The sequence below is a fragment of the Mastigoproctus giganteus genome, chromosome 14 (genome assembly GCF_048544385.1).
Source record: "Mastigoproctus giganteus isolate SK-2022 chromosome 14, ASM4854438v1, whole genome shotgun sequence".
Classification (NCBI taxonomy): domain Eukaryota; kingdom Metazoa; phylum Arthropoda; class Arachnida; order Uropygi; family Thelyphonidae; genus Mastigoproctus; species Mastigoproctus giganteus.
Genome location: NC_143588.1, coordinates 123,143,411 through 123,166,475, shown reverse-complemented (window position 1 = coordinate 123,166,475; position 23,065 = coordinate 123,143,411). Strand labels below are relative to the sequence as shown.

Genomic DNA, 23,065 nt, shown 5'->3' with positions numbered 1-23,065 from the left:
GACAACGATCTCAATATTGATATTATCCCAGGATCTTTTCACCCAGGTACAAACTTCTCCTATAGTTGGTTTCTTCACTCTTCCTGCTGGTGTCAAATTGTCCCCAGAAGACTTCATCCACTGGTTCCATTCGTCTCTTATGGCAGCTTTGAAGGGCTTGTTAATGCTGACATATCAAGTGGTTGGAGCTGGGATGTCACGCCTCCAGGTATGACGGCAAGTTTTGTTTTTTGCTCTGCAGCAATCTTCTTTGTGTTTTTTGTTATGTGTGCACTGAACAGATCAAGCACCAATAGGGCAGGTTTGCGTAATAGCCCACCTGGTCTCCTGCTCCAAACTTTCTCAAACCATCTTCATCCCATCCTGATCCATCCAACCCTTGTCATGAGCGTGGACAATCACTCCTCGAGGAATGTCTTCTTTTGGCATTGTTTTGCGTTTGAAAATCAGCATAGGAGGCAGCTTGGTTCCGTCGGCACAAGCTAGAACAACTATATAATGGCTCTTTTCATGTCCATTTGTCTTCACAGTTACAGTTTTCACCCCCTTCTTATCAACAGGTCCTTGAATATATATATATATATATATATATATATATATATATATTCAAGGACCTTCTGCTCATAGGTTTCAGGCATCTTTTGGTGCGTGTACGCATGCTTAGTCCATTCCGTTTCATGAACCTTAAGCACCAAATGTGTCCTCCTTTGAAATTAGTAACTTCATTTTCATCAGCAGTTCTTCTTGCCTCATGCTGAACCATCTTTGTAGACACAGGAATTCCAATTTCCCTTTGCTCTTCAATCCATATCTTCAATTCCTTCTCTAAATCAGGCCATTTTGCTGACTTGCCTCTCATGGCCTTCTTCTGCCGTGGCATTTTCAGTGGGGTTTCTTCTTCCTGTAGCCAGTCTCAGATTGTTTTCTCAGTTGGAGGAGGACCAAACTTACGTTCAGCAGCACGATTTCCATTCACTTTTGCAAACTGGATCACTTTTAACTTGAATTCAGCACTGTACAAAAATCTTTTCTGAGCCATTTCTGGGCAGAACGTGGTAAAACGTAACCTAATATACTAGTAACAAGTGCAAAACAATGAGCACAAAGACAACAAGCGCGAAAAAGCGGGAAATGTAAGTAAACAAATCTACAACCACTGTATAAGACGCACCCAGTTTTTAGACCCCAAATTTTTCGAAAAAAAGTGCGTTTTATACATGGGGAAAGTACGGTAATTTAAATTTAATTAATTTTTTTTATTTTAATTAATTAATTTTTTGGCCGATGTTACATAAGCTTGCTTCCTTGTATCATTTTGGCCAATACTAATACTAACAGAAAAGGCACTTATTACCTCAGCAACAAATTTCATATTAAGTACTTGTTTGAAGAGCTCTTCTGCCTTGTCATTATTTCCCCCTTTCTGGGCTTCCAAAGCTTTGTTGTAAACAGAATAAGCCTCTTCTTCCTGGAAAACAGAAATATTTTTTTAGGAAATTTTGTATAACAGAACTAAAAATGAATTTTATGTAACCTTTTTAATTATAGTGATAGGCCATTTCATACATTTACAAAATAGTTACAATTTATCTAATACTATGAATATTGAAACAATATACAAATTCGTTATTTTAAGTTTTTAAATAGATTTCTTGAAACTTAACATTAAGAAAGAGCCTGTTGCTGTTGTGCTCATATTCACAAGATTTCTAGACAAAAGCACATATGAGGTGAGGCAATAACGTTCCCATGCTGGTGCTGTTGTGATCGGGTTCGATCAGTTTGAAAATAAATGGAAGTGGTATGTTGAAATTCAAACTTCCTCCAACAGATGATGATAGCGAGATTGTGCAGTAGGCTTGCAAGTAACAACCAGTTTTGTTAGTGGCATTATAATTCCACATCATGATTTTGCAAGGGAGCAATGAACAAATATCAAATTCTGCTTTAAAATGGGAAAATCTGCAGCACGAACATATGAAATGCTAAAAGCTGTTTATGGTGATAAAAACAAAGTCATACCATATGTTTAAATGGTATAAGTGGGTCAAAGAAGGACATGATAATGTTCGTGATGACCCAAACACGTTGCATAACCTCTGGAAATGAGGACAGAGTTGCAAACGTTCAGGAAATTGTGGCAAGAAATTTTCGTTTGACCCTCAGAATAATGACTGATGAATAAGGAGATAATTTGTCAAATTTCTGCATGAAGATTTAGGGAAAAGTAAGGTCTGTGCAAATTTTGTGCTGTACATCTTCAAGGATGAGAAGAAGCAACAAAGAGAATCACCATGCAAAGACTTCATCCAGACTTGTTAAAGTAATCCTAATTTCCTCGAATGCATTGTGACTGGAGTTGGGAGTTGGGCGTTTCAATAAGTATCAGAGCATGCAAAGGACTACAAAATCATCAGCAAGGTACAAAAAGTTCTGTTTACAAGAAGTCTAGGATCAAGATGATGCTGATCTGTTTTTTGACAAAAGGGATATGATTCTTTCCATTAAATTTCTATTTAATTGGCATTAAAAAAGTTAATTGATTATTATTTTATTATCTTTGCATTTAGATTTTCTAAATTATCTTGGAGAGTTTCTGCTGCAATATTTTTACTCTTGTTACACTTCTCTTCCCTCCCTGTTGGTTCGATTGTTATATTTAATTTTCACTATTTTCGGTCTTCTGTCTTGCCATGCTGCTGGCATTTTTTTTTTTTTTTTTAATCATCATTCTAATTTATTTTTATATTTCAAACATCATGTAGAGGAATATGCTTTTTGCGGCCTCTGATGTTTGCTTTACCTTTTTATTTTTTATTATGAAAGATTCAGTTTTCAACTATGTATCTATATATATATATAATATATATATATATATATATATATCCAAGTATGAAAAAGCAAATAGTAAATGTTATAATAAATATTAAATAGTCACATAACCAATTAATGCCATCTAGGACGATTAAACATTACATTGGTCTGTATAAATATGAATATGAGTTAAGTTAATAGTGGTAAGAGTTTTTAAAAGTAAAATATGATATACTAGCTTATCAGGTAAACCAAAAACCATAGCGGGTACCCAACGTGACCTGGAAAAAATCAATATATGCCATGACATAAGCAATAAATTATAAAAATATATAAAAAAAATACCATTAAAATGTTAATTATGGCAATCAGATACATCGAAAGGGACTTTTTCGAGGGCTAACCCTTTCAATGTATCAACCATAATTAACGAGCTATCCGTTTCTGTAGTCATCGTCCAGCATAACTATGTCCAAATATATGTAAAATAGTAAGATAGAGCCAAAAAGTAGTGACGAGAATAAAATTATGTTGATTAATCCCAAATTTAGCAGTAAGCTGGCAAGATGACTGTTAGCCCGACGGATAGCCAAAATTTAAATTAAAATTAGAGAAAGAGCTATAATTATTATTAGGCATATGTGCGTAGTTGATAGTAAAAGCAGTCACAGTAGTCTAAGCAAAAGTAACAGTGGGAGCTATCGCTAACCAAGGCGAACGGAAAAAGGTATAAGAATAGATATAGTACCTCAATCCCCCTCGAATACTCTAATAGTTCATGAGGTATGAATAAATAGGAATAAGAAAGTGAAAGTTAAACAGAAAAGAAAAAGTAAAATAATTAACATAGGATGCAACCTTATAGTAAGGTATCCTGGTTAGAATGCGTTAAGATTAAAATAAGATGCAACCTTATAGTAAGGTATCCTGGTTAGAATGTGTTAAGATTAAAATAAGATGCAACCTTATAGTAAGGTATCCTGGTTAGAATGCGTTAAGATTAAAATAAGATGCAACCTTATAGTAAGGTATCCTGGTTAGAATGCGTTAAGATTAAAATAAGAATGCTTACCACCGTATAGCCAAAGTACTAAAAAACCACGTGTATTGGCACGTGTAGCATATATAACTACCGATCGTAGCCCCCCCTAGGAAATGTAATAGCTAAGTTAAGTGCTAAATTAAGTATAATTACATGTAGCGCCCTCTGCAGTTTTTATATCCTGCATAATATTACACATAGAAAGGCCGTCAAATAAGTATCTCTCGAAGTCATAGTAGAAGTTAACAGAATAAGTTCCTACCCATGGAGCAAACATAGGTACGACGTTTTTAATGCGTGTAAGCTATATGCAACTTACTCCATGAGCAGTGCCTACTATTTACATAATTACATATCCAACGAAATTTATCTAAGCCAAAGAAACACCTACGAAAATTTACAAAGGCTATGCTATATTAGCGCCTGTTTAGGACTTTATCTACAATACTCTGTGCGTTAAGGTTATAATTCCCCTTGTTGTTTGCTATCAATATGGCTTTATAAAGATATCGTGTAATTATGTGGTGTGGGAAGCAATTTTTTAATAACTTGGATCTGAATTCAATGAGTGTATCTATAATATAATCAGTCTGGTTACATGTGCATAATCTTCTGATGCTTTGTGCGATTATGATATTGCGATGTATCCTTTTTGAGATATTCGAGTTCCAGTTAGTGAGGTCAATAGTATTAAAATGAAAATCTTTGCGTTTATCATACAGCTTGGTGTGTACGGTATTGTTATCTATCCTTATATCCAAGTCCAGGAAGGTAGCAAATTTGGAATTATTAGTGTTGGTGCGTTCTAATGTTAATTCAGGCGGATAATATTTAATTGCTTCTGTCAGGAAGTCAGGCATGTTAAAAACTATAAAATCGTCAATATATCTGTATAGAACAATATTGTGTTTAAAATTATATTCAAAGTGGTGTAGGTATAAATTAGCCACTAAACAAGAGCTACATGCACCCATCGGTATACCTGTGTGTTGCCTATAAAGATTACTGCCATTAAATATGTAGTTATTGAAGATACAAAGGTTAAAAAGGTCATCCCAGTAGTGTTTTTCACAGGGTAAGATATTTTTGTATTTATCATAATAATCGCAGAACAGTTTTTAGGCTGTTATGCGGGATGCTAGTAAACAAGTTATTAAAGTCAAATGTATTGATATGTTCTATCGTATTGATGCCTGTGTTGCTATTAATGTAATTTAAAACCGGTCTATTATTGAGATTAATATTTGAATGACCTATGTTATCAAAAATAATTTGAAGTAAATTAACGAGTTTGCGATGCGGAATCTTAGCGTAGCTATCCCTACACGAAGTTATAAATCTAAAACCAGTAGGATTTTTATGAAATTTAGGTATACAGTATATGTATGGGTATATAGTGATATGGTTAGTAAGCTTTAGTTTTTTATGCCAAGCACATATTTTCTTAGTAATAGAGTTTCGTTTGTCCGTTACTATTTTGTAAGTGCTACTATTGTTAAGTTCATTTAGTAATGCGGTAGTGTAAAATTTTTTACATATAATACTGTAATTATTAGAGGCTTTATCAATAGTAGTAATTATAAACTTATTTTGTATCAGTTTAAGCTTCTGCTTAATTGTATCTATATTAAAAACCTTAGTAGGTAGTAGTTTCTTGCATATGGACTTTATCTGTTTCTTGATGGCCTGAAAGGTGAGCGTAAGCCACTTATGGAAGGCTTCCAAGGATATGTTATATTTGTAGGATAACTTTAGGCTGAACTTCATTATATCTGAGTGTAATTGTTTAATGATGGCGTTGGTATTAATATCGGTATTTGGTCGAAATTTAAATCCAAATGAAAGAATCTCACGTAGCTCAGGATAGTCTATAATGCTCAAATCTCCGGTGATAATGTGTTTATGGTGTGCATCCACAAATGTCTGATATTGCGGTAAATGGCAAAAGCAAACCGCCTCAATATCACTATTGACGAGGTTAGTAGCTGCTTTTTTATAATTACAGACTGTAAGTCCAAACGGTTTGTTATAGCTGAATCTGGTGCGTATCTGTGCATTTGTAATAGGCAAATCACTTTTATATACGTTAATGATTTTATCTAGGCAGACATAATCAAACAATGCGTGGCTGAATTTAATGTTGATATATTCATATGTAACCTTAGTTTTTTTTATTACTAAAAATAAATTTAATTATGTCTTTAATCAGGAGGTTAAGGTGTAAGTTATTATGCCTCTAGGTAGAGTTGATGGTGGCAAAGCTCGGATTTTACTATGTTTCAACCCGAATATAAAATCATGAATCTGTTTGACATGTATAATGGGTTTGTCCCAATACATTAACATGTCATTAAAATCGTCAGTTATATTTGGTGTGCGGGCTTTTTTACTATTGTAGGTTTTTGCTATTCTGTTAGATTTGGGTCTTTTTACTATTTGAAACAGGCTATATATACACAAGTATCGTTTATAGTATTGCTAGTGTAGCAATGTCCATTAAATTTATTATTAAGACCATAAGGATACAGGGTTTTATATTTTAATATATTGATATTTTCGGATTCTAACCTGGTATTGTGGTTACTTTCAATAGCTAATATAGTAATAGTAGTATTGCTAAAGCTGTGTACTTGAAAGTGCTGTAGTTCGATGTCTTTAATATTTACGAAATTTTTAATGTGAGATCTATGCACATTAATTCTAATATGTAACTCCCCTCCAGTTTGCCCAATGTATTTTGCTTCACATAAGTTGCAATTAATGAGGTACACCACCCCACTAGCATGGCAAAAAACTGGAGCGTCGAGGTTATTAGTACTATGATACTTGCTCATGTATGGACAGGTCTGACAAAGTGTATTGCTACAACTATTAAATTTTAGATAGCTGCTATTATGTTTATTGCAGGTTACTACGTCTGTAGTATCAAGAGTAGTAGTGTCAACAGTGAAAGCATCGCAGGCAATATCGGTAAGAGCCACCTTATTATTACTGGTTGCAATCTCATTTAGATCATTAGGATCGCAGGCTATGTTAGCAGGAGCCTCAACATTGGCACTGAATAGATTCAATTGGACAGCAGCATTAGATGCTGAATGACTAGTAGAAGAACTTGTCGGAACACCCAGAGCCCCAGTGATATCCGCGGTACAGTTTATCCTACGCGACCGATGTAGTATCGTACACCAAATATATGTAAAATTTTACTATTTTACATATATTTGGACATAGTTATGCTGGACGATGACTACAGAAACGGATAGCTCATTAATTATGGTTGATACATTGAAAGGGTTAGCCCTCGAAAAAGTCCCTTTCAATGTATCTGATTAACATTTTAATGGTATTTTTTTTATATATTTTTATAATTTATTGCTTATGTCATGGCATATATTGATTTTTTCCAGGTCACGTTGGGTACCCGCTATGGTTTTTGGTTTACCTGATAAGCTAGTATATCATATTTTACTTTTAAAAACTCTTACCATTATTAACTTAAATCATATATATATATATATATAGACAAATGTATTTGATTAGTATATGCTGACCTGTCAAGTGTAATTACAATGGAATCAATTGAGAATGCCTGCAAAGTAAAAGCAGATTACCTGAAATTAAATGAAATTAAGATTAACTTAAAAATAACATAATAATAAAAATGGTTCCTAATGCTGTAGGTCCTAGGACTTTAACTACGTCTTCAGAGGGTCAGCAGCCAAATATATAGCCAGTATATAGCCGACCCGACAGAGACCAAAAAGGAAGGAAGAAAAAGAATATAATTCAAAAATAAATAAAAGCAAAATGTTAAAATAAAACCGATAAATTCTGTCAAAGGAAAAAATGTGAAAGTATGAAAGAAGGCAAATGCCTAGTTTGAAATTTAAACAAAGTAAACTTAAGATGAAAGAATAAAGTCAGGTTTTTTGACAACTTACTGTAGAATCAGACTGGAGATGGGAAAATTATTATTATATATTTATGTAAAAACAAGAATGTTTTATATTTTAAACATAAAACTTTGAATTTTCAATTTAAAGCAAGTAATATATATATATAGTGTTCTTACTGAATACTGTAAAAATAATATTTAGTAAAGTTTACCGTAATATTTAAAGGTCAGGTGTGTAACGGTAATGCTATTGTAAAAGGGGCAATTAGGCATTATATGTGCATGAAATTATATTAGTCAATTTTATTATATATGGTATCTATCTGTAGGGAATTAGGTGTATATGGATCAAACTTATCTGCAAAAAGATCTAAACCTTCCAAGCAGTTCATAATTCATTTCACAAATATATGTGGTCTCAATTCTAATCTCAATGATGTCCATTTCCACTTCCATTCTGCCAAACCCCATGTACTTTTTCCTGACAGAATCTCAGTTATCGGTTGATTCAACTACTGCTCATCTCAGATGCCCAAATTATTCGCTGCATGATTCCTTTCGCCTCAAAGGTGGTACTTGTGCAAATGTCCGTTCTGATATTTCCTGTCAGAGACTTGGCAATTTGGAATCTCTCTCTCTTTGATCTTTTCTGGCTTAAAATCTCTCTACCTCATTGTACAAATTCATCTGTTGTCTCTACCGTTCTCCCAACTCCACTAATCACTTGGAGCTCTTTGACTTGTTCTCTTTGCAATTTGACTTTCTCCAGTCCAACTTTCCTAAGAGTAAGGTAATTTTCCTTGGTGATTTTAATGTTCACAACTCCAGCTGGCTTCCGTTTTCTTGTCACACCAACCCAGCTGGTCGAGATGCTGAGGCTTTTGCAATTACTAATTACCTTGCACAGATTGTTCATTTACCTACAAGGATACCGGACAATCCTAATCATACAACACGCTTGATCTTTTTCTCACAAACTACTCTTCTAAGTACACGGTCGAAGTGAAAGGTCCTTTAGGCACTTCAGATCACAACTTGCCAATTGTCTCTTCTCCAATGGAGCCTTTAACTCATGACTATTCCCAACCTCATGTTGTTTGGCATTACAAGAATGCAAAATGGGATGACCTGCGAGACTTCTTTTCTTCCTTTCCTTTGTCGGATTACTGTTTCAAAACTTCTGATGTCAACGTGTGCTCAGATCGTGTCAGCGAAATTATTCTTGCAGAAATGGAATCCTTTATCCCACACTCCACCTTAAAATCCAGTTTTTTATCTAAACCTTGGTTTTCCAATAAATGTGCGAAGGCTGTTCAAGAGAAGAATGTTGCATATCGTAATCGGCTTGTTTCTAATTCTTCAGTTTCATTTTCTGCCTACACCAAAACTCGCAACAATTGTAAAGCAGTCATTAATTAATCAAAATTAGAGTTTGAACGGGCTAAGAGTAGAAAACTTGCTTCTTGCCCCAATGGTAGCTGAGCATTCTGGTCTCTTGCCAAAGCTATTGGCCGCAACTTTTGCCCATCTCTGCTCTCACCTCTGTCCAAACCAGATGGTTCTGTCATCACTTCAGCCAAGGATACAGTTGACTTGCTAGCGTCCCATTTTTCTTCCAACTCATGTATTAATGATCTTGGTAAAACACCTCCCACCATTCCCAACACGCTCCATTCAATGCCTCCTGTGGTCTTCCATCAAAAGGATGTCGGAAGGATTTTGACGAATCTTGATGCTAAGAAAGCTCCAGGTCCTGATGATATTTCTCCACTTGTTCTCAAAACCTGAGCTCCTCAACTTAATCCTATTCTTTGCTGCCTTTTTTCACTTTCTTATTCCAAAGGTATTTTTCCTTCTTCTTGGAAATTTGCTCATATCCAGCCAGTTCCTAAAAGGGTGACAAATCCCTCCCACCCAATTATCGTTCATTGCAATTACTTCTACTCTTTCTAAAGTAATGGAGAAATCAATTACCCGCCAACTCTTAAATTACCTAGAATCCTTCCATCTGATCAGCGATCGCCAGTATGGATTCCATCAGTGTTGATCCACTGGTGATATTCTGGTTTATGTTACCCATTTATGGACTAATTCAATTGAAAGGTTCAGTGAAATACAAGTAGTTGCTCTTGATATCTCAAAGGCTTTTGATCGTGTTTGGCATAAAGGTCTTCTAAACAAGCTTCCACCTTATGGTTTGTCAACTGTTTTTAGTAATTGGTTATCCAGTTTTTTCTCTGATCGCTCACTGAGGGTGATGCTAGATGGCTCTCTTTGTTCTAACTTCTCCACTAATCCTGGTGTCCCGTAAGGTTCAGTTCTTTCTCCCACTCTTTTCCTCTTGTATATTAATGACCTTCTTCCATTGACTGGAAATCCTATCCATAGTTTTGCCGATGATAACACATTGCATTCTACTTTCCATTTTGAGAAACCTTGCCCTGCTCAATCAGCTTCAACTTCTCAAAAATCTGCTACCAATTCCATAAATGCTGATCTTCAGGTAATTCTCCAGTGGGGCAAAGACAACTTAGTTGATTTCAACCTTTCTAAAATTCAATCTTGTCTTATATCTCGCAAAAAAGGATTCTTCTGCTCCTATGCTTATCTTTAGGCAAAATTTCTAGGCAAAATGATACATCTCTTTTGGGGATTACCCTGACAAGCACATTAACAAGTGCTAATTAACAAGCACATTACAAATATTGCTTCCTCTGCATCTAAAAAACTTGGTTTTCTCTTTCGTTCTCGGCGTTACTTTTCTTCCAAACAACTGCTCACTCTGTATAAATCACAAATCCGCCATGCCATGGAATACTGTTCCCACATCTGGGGTGGTGCCCCCAAAACCTCTCTCAGGCTTCTTGATTCCATTCAGAAGAGGGCAGTTAGGTTAATTAATGATTCATCTCTAACAGAGTCTCTCCACTCGCTTTCTCATAGACATACTGTTTCTGCTGCATGCCTCTTCTACAGATACTACCATGGCCACTGTTCTTCTGAATTGGCTTCTATAATTCCCGTGCCGCCACTAGCCAACATCCATTTACTGTCCAACTTCAAACCCACAGAACCAACTTTTCATCTTCCTCATTTATTCATTCATCTGCCGTTTTCTGGAACAACCTTCCTTCATACGTATTTCCTGGAAATTACAATCTACAGAAGTTCAAGTCCAATGTCAACAAATATCTTCTTTCGTCTTCTCAACCTCCAACCCAAGCACGGTACTAAGTACTATAGGTTCTAATACCTCTCGTGTTTGGGGTTCACATAAAAAAAAAAAAGTTAGTAAAGGAAAAAAAGCTTTAGTCTGGAAGGCCTATATACTAAATGTGAGGGCTAATAAGAGAATGTAAAGGAAAATAAAATTAGAATAGTGAATAATGAAAGAATAAAAATAAAAGAAAAAAATTAAAATAAAAATGAAAATAACATTCTTCCACTTGGTCATCAGTCTGCTACTTTTTCAGGGGCTTTGAGCAGACTGATAGCCAGACCAAAAAAAATGTCTCATACATACCAGTTTCTGTTATCGCCAGTCTAGTTTTGCCTGAGTTTAATTTTTAGGTGACTGTATATAAAAGTGATAATAAATGAGAATAGATATGTGTTAAATTTAAATTTTGTAAAAATAGTGTCAGAATCAGCAAACTGGGATAGGCGACACAAAGCCCATCGGGTACATATCAGATTAAATGAGAATAGGACCTTACTTTTTGTACTGTAGTGGTCAGACTGAAAAAGAGATCAAATTCCCACCTTCTGGTTGTTTTATGTGTGCTGACTAAATGAGAGTACACAACCGCGCTTTTCATCGACTATGGCGTGATGGCGAATTGCTGTTGGCAATATGTCCTATGTCAATGTGATTGTTCTGATAGCCTTGAGAGGGTTTTAGGATGTTTATTTGAGTTAGTGGGAAGTGGGGGGGGGTGCCTCTGATGGCGGAAGGAACCTATATAAATGAAATGATGTGTTAATGACAATATAAGAGGTGTTAATATAAATAAAAGAAGTATATTAATGAAAAAAAAAATATATATACATATAGGAAATGCTATCCTCTTGACAAGGGCCGGTATAGCATTTCTAAGGCATAACGACCTGTGTATGTCCAAGGGGATAACTATATACATATTTACAGCCTCATTCAATGTGAATTTTCACCCTGTATCTCTAAGTTTTATTCTGTGTTTGTAATTTACATAAGAGATATGAATGGTTAAAACAGTGGTTTTCAACCAGGGTGCCATGGCACACTAGGATGCCGCAACAACATTCTTGGGGCGTTGTGTAATTTGGGTTTAACTTGCTTAAAGTTATTATTATTATTTATTTATTTTTTTGAAATTTATATATTTATTTCATTATAAAAAGGGAACAATATGAAGGGTATGGTACAAAGGGTACTAGGAAAGTTTTGCAATATGACGCAACAATGAATCACAGGAAGCTGCTTGTTGCTGCATGTTGAGACATGTTCATACATGCATAGTAGCCGCCGCGCCAAGTCGATGGGCTCAGTTATTCATTAGTAGTGAGAGTGTAAAGTGCTTGCGATGGCATCGTGGTCACGAAATGAGATAAGGACAGTTTTGCGGTATAATTTTGTGCGTGGTTTAACCATTTTTTTTTTTTTTTTTTTTTTTGTTTGTTTAGGAGCATTAGCAACTAAGGCCATATTGCTCCGGGATATGCGGTGGTCATTCCCTGACCTTTCCGCATCCTCCGTATTTGGTGGTGACGGGCTCGAACCCCAGTCTAATCAAGAAGCGTGTGCTACGCACTGCTGCTTCTTCCCACCTGGCTACGGAGGCGCCGGTTTAACCATAGACCAGTGCTTAGAAGAAATGACTCTTGCACTAGATGATGATTGTCAACATTGTACAACAATATTCAGGTGGTATAGAGAATTCCAAAGGGGAAATTTCAGTCTGGAGGATTCTGAGAGGCCGGGAAGGCCACAAACGTCAGTTACGGAGGAAAACGTTACTGCTGTGAGGAAAATGCTTGACGAAAACAGGCGAGTGACCTACCAACAGATAGAGGATACTTTGGGCCTAAATGCACCAGCAATTCGTTCGATTCTGCAAGATCATTTGCACGTGAAGAAACTTTGTTCTCTCTGGGTGCCGCATCAACTGACTGATGAGCAGATGACACGACGTGTGACTTGGTGCCGGGAGATGTTAAGAAAGTTTGATAAGGGACAATCCCGGTATGTGAACAACATCGTGACAGGTGACGAGACTTGGCTGTACTATTACGATCTGCCGACCAAGGCTCAAAACAAAGTTTGGGTCTTTGATGATGACGACACACCCGTAATTGTCAGAAAATCCCGATCTGTAAAGAAGAAAATGATAGCTGTATTTTTCAAATCGAGTGGAATTGTGGAATGTGTCGTTTTGGACACGCAGAAGACAGTCACAGCTAAGTGGTATACTGAACAATGCCTGCCTAAAGTCATTGGATCTATGAAGAACCTGCGGCCAAAGTCAAGAATGGACACCTGGTACCTCCATCATGATAATGCTCCAGCTCACTGCGCCAAAGCCTGCACCGAATATTTGACCACGACAGGACTGAAACTTCTCGAGCACCCTCCCTACAGTCCAGATCTTGCTCCCTGCGACTTTGCACTGTTCCCGCATGTGAAAATGAAGCTAAAAGGGAGGCGGTTTTCCAGTGATGAGGACCTTCTACGGGCTTGGGACAACGAGTGTGCTTTACTCCCTAGTGAAACTTGGCAGAACTGGTTTAAAGATTGGTTTCGGAGGATGGAGAGGTGTATTGAATGTAGAGGAAATTACTTTGAAAAAATTAAATAAACAAAGCTGTATTGCAAAACTTTCCTAGTACCCTTCGTACAATATCCATTGTACCATATATTTTTATTGCTTCCATCATGTTATCTAGATTATTACAGATGTATATTATCCCGTTTGTCTGGTTTCTAATAGTATTGCCATGTTGCTCTCCCAGCCAAATTGCTCTCCCAGTTGGTAAATTTTATAGCTGGGAAGCTAAAATTATTCTTATCGTAATGTTGAGTGTAAACATTGCCATTGGTGACAGTGATTTGGCTGTCGAGATAGAAACCTGTAGGTTGCTATCCGGGTTGGTGCGTTCTATGGTCAAGTCTTCACCAACCCGGATAGCAACCTGTAGGTTGCTATCCGGGTTGGTGCGTTCTATGGTCAAGTCTTCAGAATAAATTTCCTTGGCTATAATGTCAAAATTGATAACCAGGACATCATTAATGTATCTGTAGAAAATAATTTCTTCTTTGATATTGTTTTCAAAATAGTGCAGTTAGAGGTTGGCTATGGAGTAAGAACTACTGGCTCCCATAGCCACTTCACTACTCTGCACATAGATGCTATTTCCCGTAAGTACGTAATTGTTTTTGAAACTAACATTAATAAGGTTGAGCCAATACTGTTTATTACATCCTATTACATTCTGATAAGTTTCGTAGTAGTATAAAAGAACTTTTTTTTTTAAATTTTCGTGTGAAATTCTGCTAAAAATGTTTTTAAAATCGTATGAGTATAGAACTCTGATTCTATTGTTTTTGATGTAGTCTAAATATTTCCTGTTATTTAGTGATAAATTTAGTATTAGTGAGTTGGTTGGCTATAATAATTAATTGGCATCCATTAAATTACTGGATGATTTTTTATAGCTGTTCCTGCTAGTGGTGATGAACCTTTTTCATTAACATACTTCTTTAATTTATTGATATAGTTTCCTTCCACCATTAGAGGTACCCCCACCCTCATTAACTCAAATAAACATCCAAAAACTTATAGCTTTCACTGCTATAGGTGAAAGCCTATAGCAGTGAAAGCATATATAGAGGTTCTGCCACAACCTCTTATTCACCAAACTTAGCCTCATGTGATTTCTTACTGTTTCCACATCTGAAGAAAGCTCTGAAAGACAAGCATTTCACATCTGACAACAATGCTCACAGAGCCACAACGGAAGCACTTCACAGTCTTCCGTAAAGTGGCTTGCAAGAAGCATTTAATGCCTGGGTATGAAAGTAGCGAAAGTGTGCAAAGTTCAAGAGAGAGTATTTCGAGGAGAAATCCACAGAAGATTCAGATGATGACAATCAAAATAAGATCTTGCAGCAGTCCGCAAATTAAATGATCACTCCTTGTATTGCTGCACGCACGCACGCACGCACGCACACACACGCATGCACGCACACACACACACACACACACACACATCTATAAAAGGATGCTATTTACAATAAAGAAATGTAATTAGAAAATATAATCTTTAATCTTTACCTGTGCTTCCCTGGTAAGAAAAGCAGGAACATCAGCAATATCATTATCTGAAGAAAATGTTTCATTCAAGGCACTGAATTTTATCTGCAATGCAATGCATACACATTATTTATTATTAAATAAAATCCTTCATATTTAAGGATAATAATTAAGGTGAATGGGGAAGGAAATTAAACTTTTTTTAATGTTTAAAAAATACCTACAATAAAATATTAATCTCAAAATGCTTAAAAATGAGAATAATTAAACATTTGGAACTGAGAAAACATTATTCATCACTATCATATCTAGTTCCCAAACTTTCAATGCAATGCAATGAAAGCTTAAATTTCAGCTTAAAAGGGAGAACTCTCTTCCTGTATGAGCCTGCTTCATAAATAAATGCTCCTAAAACAAACCGAAGTACTATTTCAAGCTGATATCTTTGCTGAATACAGTACATTATTTGTGTTCTGAACACTAGTTTTTACAAGAAAATAATTACAACTTAATCACTATAAAAGTTTCCAATCTATAATTGACAGCAACCCATGTGCTATCCACACAATGCCACAAAGAGTTGAGAACCATTCATAGTGCAATTCAAAGCCCCTGTTTACCCTCAACAGTGTTGTATGTGCTACCCCATCCCTTACAATGATAATTTAACTTGTGATTACTGAGAAATAGATAAAGAATACCTTTCATTTACTAGAATTAAAGCTTAGTTTCCATTTTTTTTTTTTTTTTTTTTCCCAAATCAGTCAGATGATTTGTCTGACTTGATATAGCAATATTCTCCAGTTTCCATATCAACAAATTTTGGCATTAAGCTTACCATAAATGTCACCATCAATCAAGAAAAGCAAAAATAACAGAATCGTGGCAGAAGGCACCAAGGGGAATCCAACCATACCAATTGTTGATTCAGAGCACTAACCTATTATAATCAACTCTTCCTCATATACCACTAATCCCTTAATTAGTATTAGTCTTAGTACTGGAAAAATTATGGAAGGAAATAAAGCACAAGAAGCAACAGCCAAAAAATTAATAAATAAAATCAATAAAAAAAAAGAAAATGTAAAAGCAAAATAAAATAATACAAGCATTTTTTTATCACAATAAAACATTATGATAAAAATATAAAAAAGTACTTTTATATATAAATATATATTAAAAAAATTAACAAATATATGGTATTAAATTCAAGAAATTTAATATTAGTACTGACAAACAACACAAGAAAGCAAGTGCACACAGTGTCACAAAGAGAAAAAAAAAAAAATCTTATATCAGCTTTCCATACTCTTAATTGTTTATGTAGTTTTACCCTGAATTGAAGCTACCCACTTCTACAGCACCAGATGGAAGTTTGTTCATTGATTTTACTCAATCTGTTTTAAGCCTATAAAGTATTCAAGGGCAAAGGCCTCATGCTACGAGGTAGAATGACTAATATCTGCTGAGAATAAATAACAATAGTCTTCTCCACTGGTGAAGTGTATTTTTATTTGAGGTAGCACAATACCATGGCAACTCGTTGTGAAGGCAATCACAATATGAGATATAACCAAAACGATGCCAATTTAATTAATTAATTTAACTACTTTGGTAGATGGCTATGTTAAATGATGCATTTGCACTAACCTACATATTAGCTATTCTAAGCCTTAAACACCTTAATCAGACTTCCTTACAGTTTCCTAGTCTAAAGAACCCTTTTCTGGTAAGAGAATCGTTCTACTCCCTTTGCTAATCTCATTGGTCTGCTCTACACCCATTCCAACTGATCCACATCCTCCTAAATTGAGGCATCCAGACTTATATGCAGTATTCCAGATGTGGCCTAACCAATGCCTTACACGATGGGAAAATCAACTCCAATAAGGGGTTGATTATCCCATTGTATACAGGAATTATACCGGAGGGATAACCTCCTGGCAAAATTCCTGTATATTAATTACAAAATCCCATGAGCTGTCCTGGCATCTGACTGTACAATTATTACCAGGTTTATCAAACGACAAAGGATCAATGAATCATCATCTATCATTCAAGAAAACCTGCTATCTGCTTTAATGTAAGTTAATTTTTAGCTTTTTTGAGATAAAAATAAAAATTATTTTATACATAAATATGTAAATATATATAGGGCTACTAAACATCTGGATTTGGCTCTATTTGCCCATTTTTTCAAGTTTAGTGTGTCTGGTTGAATTACTCACTTGAAAGTGGGCATTTTGAAAATTCATTTGATTTCGAGCTGAACTGAAATATAATTTACAAAGAGGTAGAATTCTACATCACTGACAATTTCTTCATCTCTTCAATATTGAGGCAAATCTGAAAATAATCTTCTTCTTCTTTATCTTCGCCTTCTTCCCACATTTATATAGGGTCGGCATTTCCATCCTTAATTATTTTCCTCCATTCCTCCCTATCCTGAGCTTCCTCTCTCTTTTAAATCATCTGCCACCTTGTCCTTCCATCTCAGCTTAGGTCTCCCCCTCTTCCTCTTTCCTATCACCTCCAACTTTTCCCACTTCTTCCCCACATACTCCTCACTTCTTTGTTCCACATGTACAAGCCACCTCAACCTACATTCCTGCCTTTTTTTTTTTTACTCAGAGGCCCACCTTAGGTAATAAGGTGGGCCTATATAGGTAATATCTAAAGGAAGGTGAATACATAGGTAATATCTAAAGGAATGTGAATCGCATAGGAACACATAACCGGAAACTTCACCGTAAGTTGGTACACGGCGCTGTTCATGAGTTTGCGAGAGGGAAAATTTCTAGTTTACTCATTCAAGCAGTAGTTGCCGCATGAAGAGCATGCATCGATATATGAACTGTGAGCTGGCAGACATGCACCTAGAATGTGGATTAGCAGAGGGCAATAGACGAGCCGCTCAACGAATTTATGGAGAACGCTTCCCAGACAGACATGTACTGGACCACCATTTGTTTGCACGTGTGCATCAAAATTTGTACGATTATGGGTCATTTAGAGGTAACAGGAGTAGTGCGGGCAGACCATATTTGACGCGAACTCCTGCCACGGAAGAAAGTGTGTTGAATGCCACCCAGAATAATCCTACTACCAGCACATGTGCTGTTGCCTCTGCCTTAGGAGTGTCTCATTGCAGTGTACAGCGTGTCTGGCACGACGATTCCTTACACCCTTTCATCTCCAAAGGGTTCAGTTACTGCTCCCCCAAGATCATCCTGCACATGTGGCTTTTGCGCAGTGGTTTCTCCAAGAAAGTGTTCAAGACTTGAATTTTCCAGCCTATGTTTTGGTCACGGATGAGGCTTATTTCACTCGGGAAGGCTTATTCAATCAGCACAATGCTCATGTGTGGGCTCATGACAACCCACACTGTGTGCGCCTCCATGCAGCACAACATCACTTCACAATAAATGTGTGGGCAGGTATGGTCGGTGACTGCTTAGTCGGCCCATACCTGTTACCATCCCGCATGAACTCCACTAAATATCAGATCTTTCTTGAACAAGTTCTACCAGGGTTACTTGACGATGTTCCAGCAAATGTGAGACGCAACATTTGGTTTTAACATGACGGGGTGCCTGCCCATTATGGAAGGTGTGTTCGTGACCATTTGAACAGGTGTTTTGGGAGTCGATGGATTGGCTGTGGTGGACCCATTGCCTGGCCCCCACGCTCACCTGATTTTTCAAGCCTTGATTTCTTTCTGTGGGGGGGGGGGCCCTCAAATCTATCGTGTATGAATCGCCTGTGGAGATGGAAATGGATCTCGTGGTGAGGCTCGTCTGCGCTGCTGCTACTGTCAAAGAAACTCCAAGTGTGTTCGACCGTTTCTGCCAATCCATGCTGCATCGGTGTCACACATGCATCGCATCTCATGGTGGAACCTTCGAGCATCTGTTGTGACATCATGAAATGTATCCATCTTGTACTCCATTGTTAATATTGTGTTGAATAAATGTTTGCCACTAATTACTGTCTTGTGTCATTTCTGCTTCTTGTGCCTCTGCTACTACTTTCCCATGATGTTTCCGGTTATGGGTTCCTATGCAATTCACATTACTTTAGATGTTACCTATCTCCCCTAAATGTTTGTACCAATATTTTTGAGACATCCTGTAGAACAATGTGAACACTGTGGTGGATCATCTCAAGTGAGCAAATGTAGGTGGGTCAGATGAGTGTGACCTAATCTTGCCCTTGAAAAGACTACTTCTTCTCGTCTTGACGTACGGACACTGGAGCGCCAAATTTCCAGATCCTGTTTGAACTGGAAGAGTTTATTATTAGTCTGAGAGTGCCTCTGGCACTCTCAGACTAATAATAAACTCTTGCCCATTCTGATAAGCATGCAGCATTAATGATCAATGTATAGTCTGATGCTGGAACACAGATATTGGTTAAATCAAGGGTGGATGGATTTTTCGCAGCTTGATCAGCCAGTTCATTGCCCAAAATACCCGAATGGGCTAGAATACAACAGAGTGACCCGTTGATGGCGTTCTTCAATCTGCAGCAATAATCTTCTAATTTCATTTATAACAGGGTGAACTTTATCTGAGGAATAACTCAATGCCTTGATTGAGCTGAGAGAATCAGTATAAATAACAGCTTTTAAAGAACAGTCAGAACAGAGATTTTCTAAGTCTAGTTTAATTGCATATAATTCCACTGAGAATATACTGAATTCAGATGGGAAGGACGCTGGCTAGAATACAACAGAGTGACCCGTTGATGGCGTTCTTCAATCTGCAGCAATAATCTTCTAATTTCATTTATAACAGGGTGAACTTTATCTGAGGAATAACTCAATGCCTTGATTGAGCTGAGAGAATCAGTATAAATAACAGCTTTTAAAGAACAGTCAGAACAAAGATTTTCTAAGTCTAGTTTAATTGCATATAATTCCACTGAGAATATACTGAATTCAGATGGGAAGGACGCTGAAATAATGGTATTCAGAAACACTGCGACGGCTCCATCGTTTGAATTAGATTTAGACCCATCTGTATAAATTTGGGAAAAATCAGTACACCTTTGAGTGCGAACTAGGGCTTACAATACCGATCAAAATCTTAATACCGGTATTTCGGTACTTTTAATTTATGAAACCTGTATTAATACCGGTATTCCAAAAACAAATGTTTTTCTCAATAAATTTTGATGACAATTAGGTGCAATAAAGTAAGGAAAAAATAAGTAATATAATTACTTGAATTCATGTTTTAAATAAACTTTTATTGCAATAATAACTATTCTGAAAAAAATTATTAAAATACAGTTATTCTAAAAACAAAAAAATACATATTGTTACTCCAAAGTTTAGTTATGCTTAAGCATCCACAGTACCTGTCCGAATAAAGTGAGCTCTTAAGAAACATAAGCAATCAATAGCATGATCGTTTAATCAAATACTGTATATACCAAAATTCTAATTTTGGTACATACAGTATTTGATTAGCGGCAGAAAACACCCTTTCGGATTCTATTCTGGTACTGAGATAATCAGTCCATAGATCTCAGTAGACGATCTCAGTCCATATTTTCTAGACTTTGAACTTTTTTAGCAAAAATAGTTTTTCATTAATTTCCGACTCAAGTTCATCTTTTAAAATCTCTTTGGAGTCAGGCAATTTCTTTTTTTTTGGAAAGAATTTGAGGAACAATGATGTTCTGTTCCATGTTGGTCTTCCATGGTTGAATTATGTTCATCATTTTCTGAAGGAGAAAGACGTTTTATTCAGCAAAGTATAATTTTCACTATAGTATCTTTAATGAGTCTGGAAGAGAACAAAGAGTGGGGAAAAGGAATAAAGAGAGCAAAGAGTGGAGTTAAGGAATTCTTCACATATATAAATGCAAAGTACAGAAGGACAAATCAGATCTGATGCATATGTAATTGCGTGGGATAGTATTAGATACCCCAACTGATGTTGCAGATGAACTTGACAGTTACTTTTCATCGATATTTACAGAAGAAAAACCCTTCACATCAATGAAAAATTATGGGAGTGAAGTTGAAAAAAATGTAATTAAATATTTTCTAAATAAATACGGTTGTAAAAGACCAGGAGGAGGAGACACATGGCTTTTTCATCGAGGTGTTGTAGCATAACATAATAGCATTAGCATAAGCATTAGTAGAGGCATTTGATGCAAGAAAGCAAACTTATGCAGCATCAGCCAAAAAAAAAAAAAAAAAAACAGAAAAAAAACCACTTCCACTTCACCCCTCTGTTCATTCAAAATACCTGTCCAGCTGAGCCTTAAACTTATTTAGGCTATCAACTTCCAAGACAAGGGATGGAAGTCTGTTCCACCAACCAACCACTCGCTGGCTAAAGGCAAATTTCCGCACATCTATCCTACATCTGTCTTCCACAATTTGAATTTATGCCCTCTCAGGTGATTATTCTGAGTGAGAGGAAGAATCCCATCAGCATTGAGCATGCTCAAACCATTCAATGCTTTATACACCTCTATCAGATCACCTCGCTGGTGCCTAGTCTCCAGACACTGTAATTTGCAAAACTTAAGCCTTTCTTCGTAAGAGCACCCCTTTGCTCCATTCACTAATCTTGTTGCCCTTCTCTGTACTCGTTCCAGCAGCTCTACATCCTTCTTGAAATGAGGCCTCCAGACCTGTATACAGTATAGGTGTGGCCTGACCATTGCCTTATACAAGGGAAAAATCACCTCCTTATCCCTGCTAGAAAAATTCCTATATATCATTGACAATACACCATGAGCTACTCTTGCAGCCCGTCTGCACTGCTCAGAGAACTTCATATCTGCCTGCACAACCACCCCCAGGTCCCTTTCATTCTCTACCATTATCAGTGTAGTACCACAGAGTTGATACGTTGCTCTGGGGTTGCTGTTTCCCATGTGTAGTACTTTACATTTGTCAATGTTAAACTTCATTTGCCACCTCTCAGCCCATCTGCTCAACCTTTCCAGATCCTGTTACAGCAGCATAGTGTCAGTAGTGTCCTTGACAACCCTGCCTACCTTTGTATCGTCTGCAAACTTCGAAATTAAGCTTGATATACCATGATCAATATCATTTATGAATACAGAAAACAATAATGGACCCAACACTGAGCCCTGAGGGACTCCACTAATAACATTAGTCCATGATGAGCAGTGTCCATTGATTACCACTCTCTGTCTTCTCCCCCTCAGCCACCCCTTTATCCACAGCAGCAATTTGCCTCCAATGTCACACTGCTCCAATTTGTGCAGTAGTCTTCCATGTGCAACAGCATCAAAAGCCTTTCTAAGATCCAAGTATATAATATCAAAGTTATTCCCTGCATCCAGTTCCTTTGTGACCGCATCATAGTATCCAATCAAATTGGTCAGGCAAGACTTCCCCTTAACAAAACCATGCTGTGTCCGAGCTATAACTGAAGTCTTGTCTAAATGATCCTGTAGTGCCTCTTTAACTAGTGCCTCCATTAATTTTCCTGGAACAGAAGTTAAACTCACAGGTCTATAACTGCTTGTGTCAGCCTTTGATCCTCCTTTGTGAATTGGGGTCACATTTGCACATCCCCAGTCTGCGGGTACCTCCCCTGAGTCCAAGGAAGCTCTCATAATTATGGCTAAGGGTTTACTTACTTCCTCTGCTGCCTCCTTTAATATAACTGGATAGACCCCATCCACCCCAGGTGCCTTTCTTGTGTTTATCTTCAACAGTTTCTCATCCACTTTACTCTCAGTTATTACAAGATTCTCTAGCTTACTGCTAGAGTTGAATACACCCCTGGCTTTCCCCTGGCTAAATAACTCCTCATGTGTGAATGTCGATGCAAAATATTCATTTAGTTTGTTAGCTACCTGAGCAGAATCATCAACAGTTGACGCATTGATATCAAGTGGACCAATCTGATTCATCCCCTTCCTTCTAGAGTTTACATAAGTAAAGAACTCTTTGCTGTTTTTCTTTGCATCCCTTGCCAAAGATTTCTCGTACTCTAGCTTCACCTGCCTAACCTCCTTTGTAACTTG

At 36.8% G+C, this 23,065-nt stretch overlaps 1 protein-coding gene across 1 annotated transcript in view; it reads right to left on the bottom strand.

Annotated features, from left to right (window-relative positions):
- The window catches only part of LOC150075707 (calcineurin-binding protein cabin-1-like), a 1,104,404-nt gene that overhangs the window by 1,044,667 nt on the left and 36,672 nt on the right, over positions 1-23,065 (bottom strand). The window contains exons 2-3 of the mRNA XM_090388624.1: positions 15,062-15,145; positions 1,355-1,468 (exon numbers count right to left, since the gene is read on the bottom strand). Coding sequence (XP_090244750.1) covers positions 1,355-1,468; positions 15,062-15,145 — 198 coding nt within the window. The remainder of the gene's footprint in view (positions 1-1,354; positions 1,469-15,061; positions 15,146-23,065) is intronic.